Source organism: Andrographis paniculata, unplaced genomic scaffold (genome assembly GCF_009805555.1).
Source record: "Andrographis paniculata isolate CXL003 unplaced genomic scaffold, ASM980555v1 Contig37END, whole genome shotgun sequence".
Taxonomy (NCBI): domain Eukaryota; kingdom Viridiplantae; phylum Streptophyta; class Magnoliopsida; order Lamiales; family Acanthaceae; genus Andrographis; species Andrographis paniculata.
Window position 1 is genome coordinate 3,499,640 of NW_026137570.1, and position 14,858 is coordinate 3,514,497.

Genomic DNA, 14,858 nt, shown 5'->3' on the forward strand with positions numbered 1-14,858 from the left:
AACTCTATTTTCGAGCATGACATGGCATATTTTATGTTAGTTCTTAAAATGGATTTAATTCTAGACTGCTTTTAAGAAAAATATTTGATTCAGGTACGCATGGCACCTCCGGGACAGGGGACGTCTCGGGAGATAGAAAGACGGGCTGAATGAGTGAACTGCATCTGATGTATTATATGTAAATTCTAACTAGAAAAACCTCCCGTTTTGGGAAATATTTATAAACTTGTTTTTTTGGAAATAATAAAATGCTTATATAATTAATTTTAGCCTTAACACTGTGTTGTGGGGCCCGAAGTAGGAGGTGACGACCTCATGATGCAGTGTGGCGGTAGCATTTCCAGTATGAGCCAACTGGGGGTGTTACATCATCAAAGAATACCAAAATATATTTACGCAAATAAGGTCGAAAGAGATCGTTCATGGTTGCCTGGAAGGTGGCAAGAGCATTGGTCAGTCGAAATGGCATGACTAAGAATTCATAATACCCGCTGTAAATCCGAAAAGCAGTTTTATGCACATCCTCCGGGGCCACTCGAATTTGGTGATAGCCTGAGCGAAGATCAATTTTAGAAAATATTGTTGCACCGGAAAGCTCATCTAAAATCTCTTGAATCACCGGGATTGGGTATTTGTCGGCAACGGTGGATTTGTTGAGCTCTCGGTAGTCAACACAAAACCTCCAACTCCCATCTTTCCTTTTGACCAGTAAAACGGGGCTTGAAAAAGGGCTAGTGCTGGGACAGATGATTCCTCCAACAAGCATATCGTGTACAAAACGTTCAATCTCATCTTTTTGGATCTGTCCGTACCTGTAGGGGCGTACAGATGCCAGCACTGCTCCAGGTTTCAATGGAATGCGGTGGTCGCTATGACGAGTCGGTGGCAACTCATTCGGTTCTGCAAACACCTCAGGGAATTCCTCAAGAATCTGCACAATTTCCGGCAGCATTGCAGGCCCGTTCTCAGGGCTGCTGTGGTAATTCTCGATAACTGAACGTAAAAGTAAGGCACTAAATTCCACCTCTATAATATCCAGCAAGTTCTGAATAGTTTCTAGGCCCCGATACAGCCTTGGATCGCTGCGAAAGGTCACCTGCTGCCCCGCCGAGTATAACTGCATCTCCAAGGCTTCCCAATCCATCTGAATTTTTCTTAATGTCCTGAGCCATGCGACACCCAATATTATATCCACCCCACCAAGAGGAAATACGTGACAGTCTGCCTGCACTTCTGCTCCATCGATCTGTATACTCAATTTCGAGCATACTCCCGTACTTGCAACCTTACGACCAACGCCTAGTACCACGTTGAATTCCTGTGTGGCGTCTACGTTCAATTTGGCATGTAGAACCAATTTTTGGGAAATAAAATTATGGCTTGCACCGCTGTCGATTAGTACCGTTACGCTAAATCCAAAAAGACTACTACAGAGACGCATGGTTCGGGGTCCCGAAAATCCAGCCAAGGCGTATAAAGGAAGGGCCCCCTGTGTTGTTTCCTCCTCAGGCGGTTCGTCACTTTCCATGGTAGGTTCCGCCTCCTCAGTAAATTCGCCCTCTCTCATCTCTCTTAACTCCGCAACCCAGTTGCCTAAATCATCCTTCACCGCAACATTAAGATATTTACTTTCGCATTTGTGGAGTGGACTATAGGGTGGTTTGCACTTGTAACAAAGGCGTTTCTCTTGACACTCACGATACTCGTCGCGACTTAATTTTCTTGTGCTACCCCTTGAGGAAGGGGCTGAAGTGACTGATCGTTGCCCCCCCCCCCCCACAATATTGCTGCTAGTCGAATGGCGGTTCTCTACTCTTCCAGCTGTGTGTGAGGAGATACTGCTTCCAGCTCCCAACCAGGTTATTTCGTAGTGTCGAAGAGGTTTTTCGCAGGTAAAATTCTACCGCAGATCCATTTTTCAACTCCCATTCAATGCTTCTGCTTACGCGGATTGCAGATTCGAGATCCGGGGGCTCCACTACCCTTAACTTATTTCTGATAATTTGTTTCAAGCCCCCTAAATAATATCCTAAGGCTTGCGCTTCAGTCAATGGTTGGGCTTGAGTAGCAAGTTGAGTGAATAAATTGACATATTCATCAACCGAGCCTGTTTGTCTTAACGTCACCATCCTCTCATACGGATTTCCCATGAATCGATCGTCAAACCTAGTGACTAATGCCTGTGAGAATTCGATCCAGAAGGCAGAAGCATGCTTCATCATATGCCAACGGGACCAATGCAGCACCACATCTTCCATCGCGACTCGCGCAAGACTCACCTTAATCTCCTCGGGAACTCCGTGCAATACGAAGTGTTGTTCGGCCCTAGCAACCCATCCCAAGGGGTCATGGCCATCAAAGCTAGGGAGTTGCGCATCCTTGAGCTTAAAATCAGTTGTCGGAGCAGTCCATGTTCCTCCAACATCCTTAAACAAACGTGCTACCCCGCTGATGCCGGCAGCCCTCGTCGACGAATCCGCTGCCTCTCCTCCTCCCGCCATAGCTCCCCGCGCCGCTGAGCCCTTAACAGGTGTGGCAGGCGGCCCATGTGGGAACAGCCCAAGAATCGTATCGCACATAGCTGCGGAAAGTTCTGTTTTCAGAGTATCCACTTGTCGATCCACCTTCGATTCGAGGCGCGACAATGCTTCTTGTTGTGCTTCCACGCCTGTTCAAAGTTCCTCCAGGGCTCCCTCCAAAGCTTCAATTGTTAAATATAATTTGCAATCCCAAAATAAAAAGAATAAGAATTCCAACGCACCAATTCTCAAGGCAGTGAAGATTTAAGAACAAATTTTTACTATTCTCAATGTATTAATAAATTTTACCTACTACAAATAATTTTCCTATAAATACCAATGTAGTATGCGCATTTGAAAAATAAGAAAGCATCAACGTTTCTTTCAAATAAAATTTCTCTCTACTATAATTCTGTTCCACAACTCCTTATTTCCAACAAATTTGGTATCAGAGCATTAGGTTTTATTATTAAAAAAAAAAAAAGAAAAAAAAATGGCTTCATCATCAAATTCAGTTTTCAATTATACAGGTGCCCAAATTCCCATTTTCAATGGAGAACCTTTCGATTACTGGAGTTCGCAGATGGAGACCATTTTCATCTCACAAGATTTGTGGGATGTTGTGGAAGATGGTTATGAAGAACCACCAGATGCAACAAACGAAGATTGGACAGAAGAAATGCAGAGAAATTATAAGGAAAATGTGAAGAGAAATGCGACAGCATTGCGGTTTATCCAGCAAGCTGTTGGTAAACCTATCTACCCCAGAATTTTTGGCATTAAGAAAGTGAAAGAAGCTTGGGAGATTCTGAAAACAGAGTTTCAAGGATCAGAAAAGGTGATTACCATAAAGCTGCAATCTTTGTGGAGACAATTTGAAACATTGTCTATGAAGGAAAATGAAATGGTACGCGATTTCTTCTCAAAAGTCGCTGAAATAATCAATCAAATTAAAAGTTGCGGAGAGGAAGTTCCAGAAAAAAAAAAAAAAAAAAAAAAAAAAAAAGTGGAGAAGATTCTGAGAAGTTTGCCGCAGAAATTTGAGCACATCATTGCTGTCATCATTGAGACGAAAAATCTCAGGACACTCACTCAATTCGAACTTATGGGAACCTTGGAAGCCTATGAGCAAAGAATGAGCAACTACAACAACCAACCATTAGAACAGGCTTTTCAAGTAAAGACACACATTTCCAAGAATTCATTGCAACAAGGAAGAGGGGATCTTCCTTCGGTCAAGCACCCGGGAGAGGGCGAGGCCGAAAATTTCAGAACAGGGGTAGAGGGAAAGGTGAATTTGAAAAATCGGATGTAGAGTGTTACGTGTGCAATAGAAAAGGCCACGAATCAAGAAATTGTTGGTGGAGATGCAAGACATGCAAGGTGCCAAACCATGCCGACAAATATTGTTGGCATAAACAAAAGAACAAACAAGGAGAAAGCAGAAAGAGACACACTTCTCAGCAGGGGATGAATCATGTAAGCTATTTATCTCCCGATCAGATAGTACAAAATCAGCCACGATGTGGTACTTGGACAGCGGCTGCAGCAACCATCTATCTGGAAATCAAGAAGATTTCCATGAAATTGATAGAAGCTACTCCTCACGTATTGAGCTCGGTGATGGAAAAAATGTGATGATTGAAGGAAAAGGAATTGTTGCCATTCAAACCAAAAAAGGTGACAAATTCATCCATGATGTAAATTTCTCGCCCAATATATCACAAAATCTTTTGAGTGTTGGGCAAATGATGAGAAATGGATACAAGCTTATTTTTTACAATGGAAGGTGTGAAATTTTCGACAAATATTATAGAGACTGTGTAGCACAGATGGAGATGACGGCTAACAATCTTTTTCCTCTCAAAATGGAGTCGCATGTCGCATTGAAGACTGCTGCCGAGGATGACACTTACCTTTGGCATTTGAGATATGGACATCTCAATTTCAAAGGCTTGCAGCTTCTACAGCAGAAGGACATGGTTGTCGGTCTTTCAAAAATCAGAAATTATGAAAAAGTTTGTGAATATATGGAAAAATGCATCGGCTCCCATTTCCGAAAGTTGCAGGGAGAGCATGTACACCTCTTGAAATTGTGCACGCAGATATTTGTGGTCCAACAAGAACACCGTCATTGGGAAATAAAAGGTACTTTCTTTTTTTTGTTGATGACTTTACGAGAATGATGTGGGTGTACATCCTAGAGCATAAGTCGGAAGCATTTCAAAGGTTTATGCACTTTAAAGCACTTTCTGAAAAACAAAGCGGCTTTGCAATAAAGTGCTTAAGAACCGATAGAGGAGGAGAATTCATCTTCAAGCCATTCATGGAGTTTTGTAGAAAAGAAGGGATAAAAAGGCATCTCACAGTCCGACACACACCACAACAAAATGGTGTAGCAGAAAGGAAAAACTGGACGATTGAAGAAATGGCGCGAAACATGCTTACTAAAAAAAATCTCCCGAATGAATTTTGGGCAGAAGCTGTTCACACCGCTGTGCATATTCTGAATTTATCTCCAACGAAAGCTGTGCGAGACAAGACACCGTACGAAGCATGGCACAAGAAGAAACCCGTTGTAAATCAATTGAAAGTTTTTGGCTGCATTGCCTACGCTTTAATTCCATCCAAGAATAGGGAGAAGTTCGATGAAAAAGGAGAAAAACTTATCTTCATCGGATATAGCGACGAATCAAAGGGATATCGCTTATTCAATCCATCAACAAAGGAATTGGTACTATCAAGAGATGTTGTCTTTGATGAAACCGCGACATGGAAATGGGATAAAGAAGAAACAACAGAAGCCTTCATTGAGCTCGACCCACTTCTTCCACAACAATCATCCCAAAGAATTAGTAATTCATCAAACAGTAACTCTCAGCAAGAAGAATCGGATTCGGATGAAGAGCCACGCAGGTATCGTTCTTTAGATGAAATTTATAACTCATCTAATGTTGCGTTATTTGCATGCGAGCCACAATCTTTTGAAGAAGCTATGAAGGACAAAACGTGGAAAAATGCGATGGACGATGAAATGAAAAGTATCGAAAAGAATCAAACATGGAAGTTGGTGGATCTTCCCGAAGGAAAAGAAGCGATTGGATTGAAATGGGTCTTCAGGACCAAGTTCAATGAAGATGGAACTATACAAAAGTACAAAGCACGACTTGTGGCAAAGGGATACACACAACAACCTGGAGTTGATTTTACGGAGACATTTGCACATGTAGCTAGAATGGAAACAATAAGAGCTGTTCTTGCAATCGAGCACAATTGGAGTTGAAAGTGTTCCAACTTGACGTAAAAACTGCATTTCTGAATGGTCAACTAGAAGAGGAGGTGTACGTCAAACAACCACAAGGATTTGAAGCGAAAGGCAAAGAAGAAAAAGTGTACATGCTACACAAAGCACTGTATGGGCTGAAGCGAGCGCCAAGATGCTGGAACAACACGATTGATGCATATTTCCGGTAAAATGGATTTCTGAAAAGTCCTTCCGAACCATCTCTCTATGTGAAGAAAAGTGAGAATGATTTTTTGATGGTTTGCCTATATGTCGATGATCTAATCTATGCAGGAACAAATGATGCAATGGTGAAACGGTTCAAAGAAACGATGATGAGAAAGTTTGAAATGACCGATCTCGGAGTGATGAAGTATTTTCTCGGCATTCAAGTAAAGCAAGAAAATGGAAGTATCTTCATCTCCCAGGAAAAATATGCAGCAGACATTCTAAAGAAGTTTCGAATGGAGAATTGCAAGCCTGCTGCAACACCCATGGCTCTGAACGAAAGATTAAAGTTTGATGATGGTGCAGAAAAATTCGACCCAAGCATTTATCGGAGCCTTGTCGGATCACTCATCTACCTAACACACACAAGACCGGATATATTACATGCTGTAAGTTTGATTTCCAGGTTTATGAGCAATCCAAGCAAGTCACATTTTGCGGCTGCAAAAAGGATTCTCCGTTACATTCAAGGGACAAAATGTCTTGGCATCAAATATTTGAGGGAGGAGAACAATGAGTTGATTGGATTCACGGACAGTGATTGGGCTGGAAGCCAAGATGACAGGAAGAGCACATCGGGATACATTTTTTGGTTGGGATCAAAAGCAATTTTGTGGAGTTCGAAGAAGCAAAATTCAGTTGCTATGTCATCCATGGAGGCAGAGTACATTGCTGCAAATGAAGTAGTTCGAGAAGGAGTTTGGCTCAAAAGAATTTTGAAGGATTTGTTACAGAGAGTTGATGGACCCACTCCAATTTTCTGTGATAATATGGCAGCAATTTTCATGACAAAGAATCCAGTGTTTCATGGAAGAACAAAACACATCGAGCTCAGACATCACTTTATCCGTACAAAGGTGCAAGAAAAAGAAATCTTTCTGGAGCATGTTAGGACCACAACACAGCTTGCCGATGCACTCACGAAGGCAGTCACCGAAGAGAAGTTTCAACAGTTCAAGAAAGATATTGGAATTACAAATTAAGAGGGGGTGTTAAATATAATTTGCAATCCCAAAATAAAAAGAATAAGGATTCCAACGCACCAATTCTCAAGGCAGCGAAGATTCAAGAACAACTTTTACTATTCTCAATGTATTAATAAATTTTACCAACTACAAATAATTTTCCTATAAATACCCATGTAGTATGCGCATTTGAAAAATAAGAAAGCATCAATGTTTTTTTCAAATAAAATTTCTCTCTACTATAATTCTCTTCCACAACTCCTTATTTCCAAACATCAATGCGTTGCGTATTTGTTAGCGTCATTCTCCTCCGCTGAGATCCGGTAGGTCGGACCAATTTGATAACACGAGAACTTAAGAGAACCAAAAGACTAAACTTTATTGATAATGAAGGAAGAACTACTCTTCCCGACCAAGCCGAAGCCGTGAAACTGAAAAAAAATCAGAATGCTAATAATGTCTAAAAATAATACTTAAATACTACGGCAAAACGACTATGGGCCTAGGCCCGACCAGCCTAACAATTTATTCAAAATAATCAAATAATAAAATAAAGAACTAAGGTAATTAATAATAAAATTAGGCTTCAGGCCATTGCCACAGTTAGCCCAAAGAGCACTTGCTCTTTCCTCCCTCGTCGTGAATAAACTTTTGGCTGCGCCCACCCCATATCAAAAACACAATTAAAATGGAAATAAGTATTTATGACACCGAACGCGATGAAATTTTCACAACTCAAATGCTAGCACTGGCTAGAGATATTTACTCAAATAAACTCTACTTGAAATCATCTTATTGTAATCCATAGTGAAACTAGCACATCAAAATGATTATAGTTGCAAGTACATGAATGACTAAGCTTATCTTCTTTTTTTTTTTTTTTTTTTTTTTTTTTCCAATGTTTAATTTCTTGAAGCAAGGTTACTTGTTGCAATTCTTCTTATGCTTCCTGGAAGACTTATCTATACGAATATATATAGATAGACAGACATATATGAGTGTCCAACACTTATTAAGACCAATAGGGTATATATGAGGTTGCAAGAATAAAACTCCAACTCGTTATAATAATGGGAGAAGTGCACTGCAGGGGTTCGAAGTATCTAAGCTTTTGCACATCTAACAGATGTTGGAAGCCTTCTGTGAAAGCCCAAACTCAGCTACTACTATTTCTTATGAATGAAACAAGGTTACACCACAACCCAAAATGAACACTTTTAAATGTTTGTTCAATTATAACAAAAATAAAAAATATTTAATTAAACATATTTATCTAGAATCTGATACCGAGTATATTCTATTTAAAGAGAATTGAACTCCAGCCCACAAACCTGAACCAAACATAATATCCCATCGCACGCATGACAACATAATAATAAGTTTCAAAAATAGAAAAAATTGTAATAAAAATTTTGTACCTATGGTCCATTATTATTCTTACCCTTTAATTATCACCGTGACAAAATATATCCTACCGATATGACTGTTTCACAATTTTTGTCCTCCGGAGCACTATCCCACTTACACTGACACCGTTTTAAACTTGACATGTAGTTAGAGAACAAAAATTGCGAAAAAATGGCACATGTAGAATATATTTTTCCATGATGACAATTAAAATATATCTAAGATGTGTCACTTTTTTGCGATTTTTATCCTCGCGCATGAGATTGTATCCGTCATTCACTGCCAGAGGACGAAAATCGCGAAAAAAAAAGACATCTATAAAATATATTTTGTCAGGATAACAACGAAATGATAAGAGTATATTTGACCATAGGTAATATTTATTGCAAAGTTTCCTTCAAAAATATGAAAGCAGGCATTGAGAACTTACAGGTCTCATGTGTCTAGAAAGATTCACAACAAAATCATTCTCACTTGTATCAGACCCTTCTTGATGTGCCATTGAAAGATATAGAGAAGAATGCATCGTAAGATTACACAAGTTTCATACATCTAGAAATTTGATAGCCCCTAATTGCTATGCCATATATGATTTTGATTGCAAACATTTTGGATAACAACTGAAATCTTACTACAAGATTTATTATATTCAGTTTAACCCGTAATACAATTTCATGGATCCATAACCAGTTGTACAACCAATCCAGAAACCTGAAAATAAGTGGCCAAATCATTGTAGGTGGGAAAGAAACAGGCCTAACAGCTTTACATGATTTAAATAAAAAACAAAGAATAAGTGGCCAATGAGTTTTCTGCAACTTAAAATTATTCTTGACAGGTTTATTTAGATCTAGCTGTATAGATTTCACCTCATGGTTTTGAAACCTTTCAGACATAGGCGCCTCATTTGTAGATATTGGTCATTCAACAAATGCAGATTTATTTACTGCTTAAGAAACAAAACATAGTGAAATCCTACTGCTAAAATCACAAGCATAAACGAACATGGGCATTACGGACAATCAACCATGAAATACTATTCATATTCTATTTCTACTGAGCTTATCAAGAAACAAACATATATAATTTCCAAAGATCATCAAACCTTCCCATTTAATGGGAAAAATAATTAAATAAATCTCTAAAAGCATTGTCAAGGGGGTCTCACTAAGCTACCTTGGCGAACAGTGCAAAATCAATATTAATTGTTGCTACATTCTGAACATAAGATAAAGGCTACTACAAGTAAATTTCCTAGCATTGGCCTTTCTCAGTTAAGATAATGTTTGGTCGGGTAGCCATTACCTCTGTTAGGATTGAAGCAAAGCGCATGGATAGTGGATCTTGCTTCCAGCGAGTATAACGTTTTGCCCTTGCAAATGAACTCAAATAGTGAGTGTACCAAATCGAAGAACAAGAATAGTGAGTGGAAGCAATAGATTTAGGAAATACTCACCAAATCGAAGAACAAGAATAGCTAGCGGAATCGAAGAACAAGACAAATAGCGAGTGGATGTTTTATTAGGGCGAATGTTTGGATATTAAACGTAATGTCTAAAATTTGTAGATCATCAGGGAAAGTAATTTTTGACGGAGTGGAAGCATTTTCCCCACATCGTTTGTTATGGCTAAGTTTCAGCTAAAAAACAAGTTCTATTCGTTTGTCACATACAAATTCACTACCAAAAAATTGAGCTTTTGTAGCGTGCTAATGTTCCATAATAATAATTATGTCACAAAAAGTGGTTTTTGTTACGAGTTATGTCGAGACAAAAAATATTTTTGATGGTCAACCCTTTTTTTTTTCTTTTGTTCTGATAATTTATCCGTAACAAATACAATTTTGACGAAAAATCATCTTATATATATTTGTTGCGCAAGACACACACACCGTAACAAAAAAGGAAAGTCAATATTATAATTAAAAAAATTATCAAAAATTTAATATAAAATTATTTTCTAAAAAACAAAGAAAGGACACGCTTACCATGAATCATATAGCAACATATATACAATAAAAAAAGCAACATATATGCAATCAAAATACTTACAAAAATTTTATTGTTTCTCTCCATCGTTGAAATTGTAGACAAACTCCGATCGGACTCGTCCACCTATTCTCCACTATCGCCTCCACCCTTGCTCCGCCATCACTGGTGAAAAGTAGCCCAGAAACAACCGTAAGCTGTCAACCTTCACCGCCTAGGTTCGAAGGCCCTCATTCGCTCTACGTTTTAGGGCACAAAATTGATGGGTAAGTTAAAACAATTGGTTAACCTAACGTGTTTGTGTGTTTGAGATTTTTTTATAGTATAATACTCATCTAGTTGATATTAATTTGTTCAATCAATTTATTGGAACATAGGTTTTTGGATTTAAAACCTAGGTTTCCGCATCTACTTCTTGAAATTCGATTTTGTGACTTTTGGATAACATTATGATTGAAATTATTTTGTTGGTAATTACATAAATCTAATGGGTATAAAAGAAGTCATACGAGGGCTTCCTTGAGTTTTTGGATAGGATTAGTGGCATTTGTAAAGTTTGAGTTTTTGGAGTGAATTAGCGGCATTTGTAGAAGAAAGATTGTATTAGTTTGTTCATAGTGTAAATCTTATTTATATATGCTTAAGGAGAATAGTTTTTTGTCTCAATCTACTCCCAACACTGGAAGGAATAAGGTATGCCCTCTGCGAGTGGATTTCTTCGAATCTGTCATTACAGTAGCAGCGGCACCTCTGTTCCAACAGAATAAGGAATAAGGTATGCCCTCCAATTTTGCTCGGGCAGAAGTTTCAGCAGCAACGGCAGCTCCATTTTTATTATTGCTGCATTTTATTCTGGATTCAGCCATTGGTGTGCCTTAGTTTTTAATTTATTATACTGGAAATGTGGAAGTAGTAACGTTAGGGTTTGATAAATGATTTTTAGGATTGATTAAGGAAGTGATAATCAAAATAGTATACGCAGACGGGTCAATACCTTCTCACCTGTGTGCTTGTTTATGACAATTTGCTGCAAGGAATATGGAGCAATTACATACTAGAACATATTTTGTGTTTCTTTCATATAATGTGTGTTCTTTTGGCTAGGAGCTTATTTGTGCTTTTATTAGCTATTTTTAGCCGGAAAAATTATTTGGGTTCATTCTTTGGTTTCTCCCATGGAATATGCTTAGATAGAGTTGGAAATAAGATATAATTTTGTGTAAGGAAGGTAAACATTTTGAGCTCTCACATTGATATGATAAGAGCTTTATTGAATTTCATATTTGACATATAGACACTTTTATTGCTGTCCGATCATGCATTACATAATTTTGGTCACTTAGAGGCCGATGAATTGATATCTGGCATTTGCTCGGTGCTATTGTACTATAGGCGAACCATGCTTACATTTTCCCCCTTCTTTCTTTTCTTTTCTTTATTATTGGTACTTATATCTGCAATTCACTTACCCTTACTGGCTTTACCTTGTAAACTTTGCTCAACGTTGGTTCAATTCATCAAGGTACAAAGATGTTTCGGATCTTCGGATGAAGCTCTAGATATCCCTGGAATACGTATGGTATGTTGCTTTAATAAGACAATGATCTAATCAAACCTGAATTATTTATGTGCCATTGAAATTTGGCTTTTACTTTTTTTTGCTCGTGAATGCATTTCATATTGATCTCAACTACTATAACCATATTTTGTATCTGATTATTTGTAAATGCAGAATACTATTCTCTGCTACGTGAAATTGAGCTACTATGTTCTTCAGAAAAAACAAAAACCACAGTTGATTAAACATAAAGTATTATGAAGTGAATTTGTAGGCTTGGTTAATATTGTTCTATATTTGAATGCTAATCTATGAAATAGTGGTGTATGGTCGAATTTTGCTATTTTGTCATTTGGTCTGGGCATCAAATTCAATGTTGTTCTTTGATTGATCACCTTTTAAAACTTTGATTTTCAAAGTTGAATGTGAAGGTTGTTAGGTTGGTGAAGACATAGCTGCCATTTTTATTTTATTTTATTTTGAGGTAAAAAAGGATTACTGTGGATTGCATAATAGCAAATACACACTTGAAAATACACAAAACTTTAATAAATACATATACATGTGTGTGTTTTTGTCTGTTCGATGTTCAGTGAGATCATTAAAGGAAGAGTTGCAGTTCCTTGAATGTTATGTTACTGAAGTTGTCAAAGTTATGGAAAAATCAAAGGTTTTGGTAAATATATTTTGCATTTGACTAATTACTTCTTGTAACATTTATATCTAATTACTGCTAAATACTTTTTTTGTGTGTGTGTGTTTTAAGTGCAGATGAGTATTGATTGTGGAAATTTCAATTTCTCATCTGCTTAGGTACATCCGGAAGGAAAGTATTATTGATCTATTTATGATAGCCCCTCTAATATTTGAATGTTTGGTTGCCTAATTGATCTGTTTCTTACACTTGTACTATTAGGTTCAGTTTAATTGTTGAAAACTTTATGGTTTCATAAAATATATTGATAGTAGCATTTTGTTCCAAGTATTAATGTGATTATTGAAATTAATTAATCTTCAAAATTTATATTCAGTGTTTTCTCTAATACCTGAATAATAAATAATACATTTGTACCATTTTTTTTCTTTTTCTTGAGCTATCTAGATTTATGCCTTAATCATGGTTGCCAACAAAATAAATATCAATCAAAATGGAATGTGATTTTCTTTTGGTTAGGTCCTACGATATTTATAGATTTATATATGCATATTCATCCCACTTCAAAATGTAAAGGAGAATTGCAAGTGGTGATGAGTTTCTTTCTTTCTATTATTTTACACAAAAATTATAGAAATGTTATCAATATCTATCTATCCAATGTCAAAGTTAGGTTGGGGTTGAACTAACTTATTGAATCTAATTTTCACCCAACCGCTAGCCTTGGTCCTATCAGCTAGAAAACCTTTGTAATCCATAACATTTTCCAATGTCAAACTTATATATGCCACGTCACCTACAACCTGCAATATTTATACATAGATTGCTAGATAAGGCTATTGTAATGAATAAACTATTTTAAGAATATATATTATGATAATGGTGTATTTGAAGGGTTAGTTAACTGCTATCCAAAGAGGTAGATTTTCTGATTCTTGCCAATAGATTTTGGTTTCTTTGGGTTAGGCTCAATTTAACTAAAGTGATTTATCTTCCTAATGTTTGGTGGTATGCCTTCTTGATTAGTACTTTCGGTTGTAGACATTGCTATATTCATATTTAAGATAGTGTCCATGGATCAAATTGAATGATAACTTTTATATTATTACGAAGTTTCCATTGCTACCATTTTCTTGATATATTTATATATTTTATTATATTCATCCATGTTGTTTAGAGATATCATATTTTCTCATAACTAGCTTTGGGTTTACGTTTTTATATAGATGATACCCTAGCCATTGTCAAGGGATTTGTTACCGATGTTACGGTCCCGAAGACCGCACTTATTCTCCCAAGTAATGCCGGAGTAAAGATCCTTGATGAGGTACTCGACGGAGATAAAAGTGTACTTGCAAGGATCTATACTTTTTTTTTAAATGTTTAATCTTTTGGTAATTAAATTACTTGAGTTTGTGATATAATTCTTATATATCATTGGAAACACATTGCAGTTGGTTCGCCGCCTTTGATTGCTTCCTCTGTGATTTTGAATTCGATGAGCTTGGTCGTTCATAGCTGTGTTTGTTAGTTGACCTTAGGATTGTACTGCAGTTTGATACCATATTTATTTATTCACGTATTACTTTTGGATTTGTTGATCAAGCGTTAGGAAGTTGTTAGTTGGTTGTTATGGTGTATGGCATGGTGATTTTTGGAGATGCTTTAAAGCACAATTGACGAATAGTATTCTATTTTTGACATGAATATGAATATTGTTGGATTGATGTTGTTCTGCAGGTATGAACAAGGATTCTAGATTAATTATGATAAAATTATGTTTTAAATTATTTGTGATGCAGATTGATCCATAACAAATACTTTAGACAATTGGATTTTATTCGTGGTGACAAAATCCTTTTTTGAGGCATTGACACCTTTGATAGCGGACTTCTAGTTATAGACAATGTCCAGTAAAAAACATGTTTTACATTTACATTACATTTTTACCGAATTTTTTGTTGCGGACAAATTTCGTAACAAACAGTTCTCGTACAGGACACTACTGTCATAATGCATTTTTTGTTATGGACAAAGATTGCAACAAAAAATTTTCTGACAAGATTCCATACTTGCACCGCATTTGTTGTTCTGAAAATATGTCGTAACAAATAGTCCTCTGACGAGATTCAAATTTTGTTTCAAATTTTTTGTTACGTATATATGTTGTTCCAAAAATATGATCGATGCTTTTGTACGTACAAAAAACAAAACAAATACAATTAACATGTATTTATTTTGAGGGTTGACCACCA

At 37.0% G+C, this 14,858-nt stretch overlaps 1 protein-coding gene and 1 long non-coding RNA gene across 2 annotated transcripts; one reads left to right on the forward strand and one right to left on the reverse strand.

The window, feature by feature from the left end:
* Positions 1 to 420: 420 nt before the first annotated feature.
* Positions 421 to 2,579, reverse strand: LOC127250469 (uncharacterized). The gene is made up of 3 exons (XM_051273771.1): positions 1,947 to 2,579; positions 489 to 1,900; positions 421 to 430 (listed from the first exon to the last, which is right to left on the reverse strand). The coding sequence occupies exons 1-3, from the start codon at positions 2,577 to 2,579 to the stop codon at positions 421 to 423; spliced, it is 2,055 nt and encodes a 684-aa protein (XP_051129728.1).
* Positions 2,580 to 10,451: 7,872 nt separating this feature from the next.
* On the forward strand, positions 10,452 to 14,433 carry LOC127250524 (uncharacterized). The gene is made up of 4 exons (XR_007838698.1): positions 10,452 to 10,656; positions 11,913 to 11,969; positions 13,830 to 13,930; positions 14,058 to 14,433. It is a non-coding gene; the product is annotated as an uncharacterized LOC127250524 (long non-coding RNA).
* Positions 14,434 to 14,858: the final 425 nt, after the last annotated feature.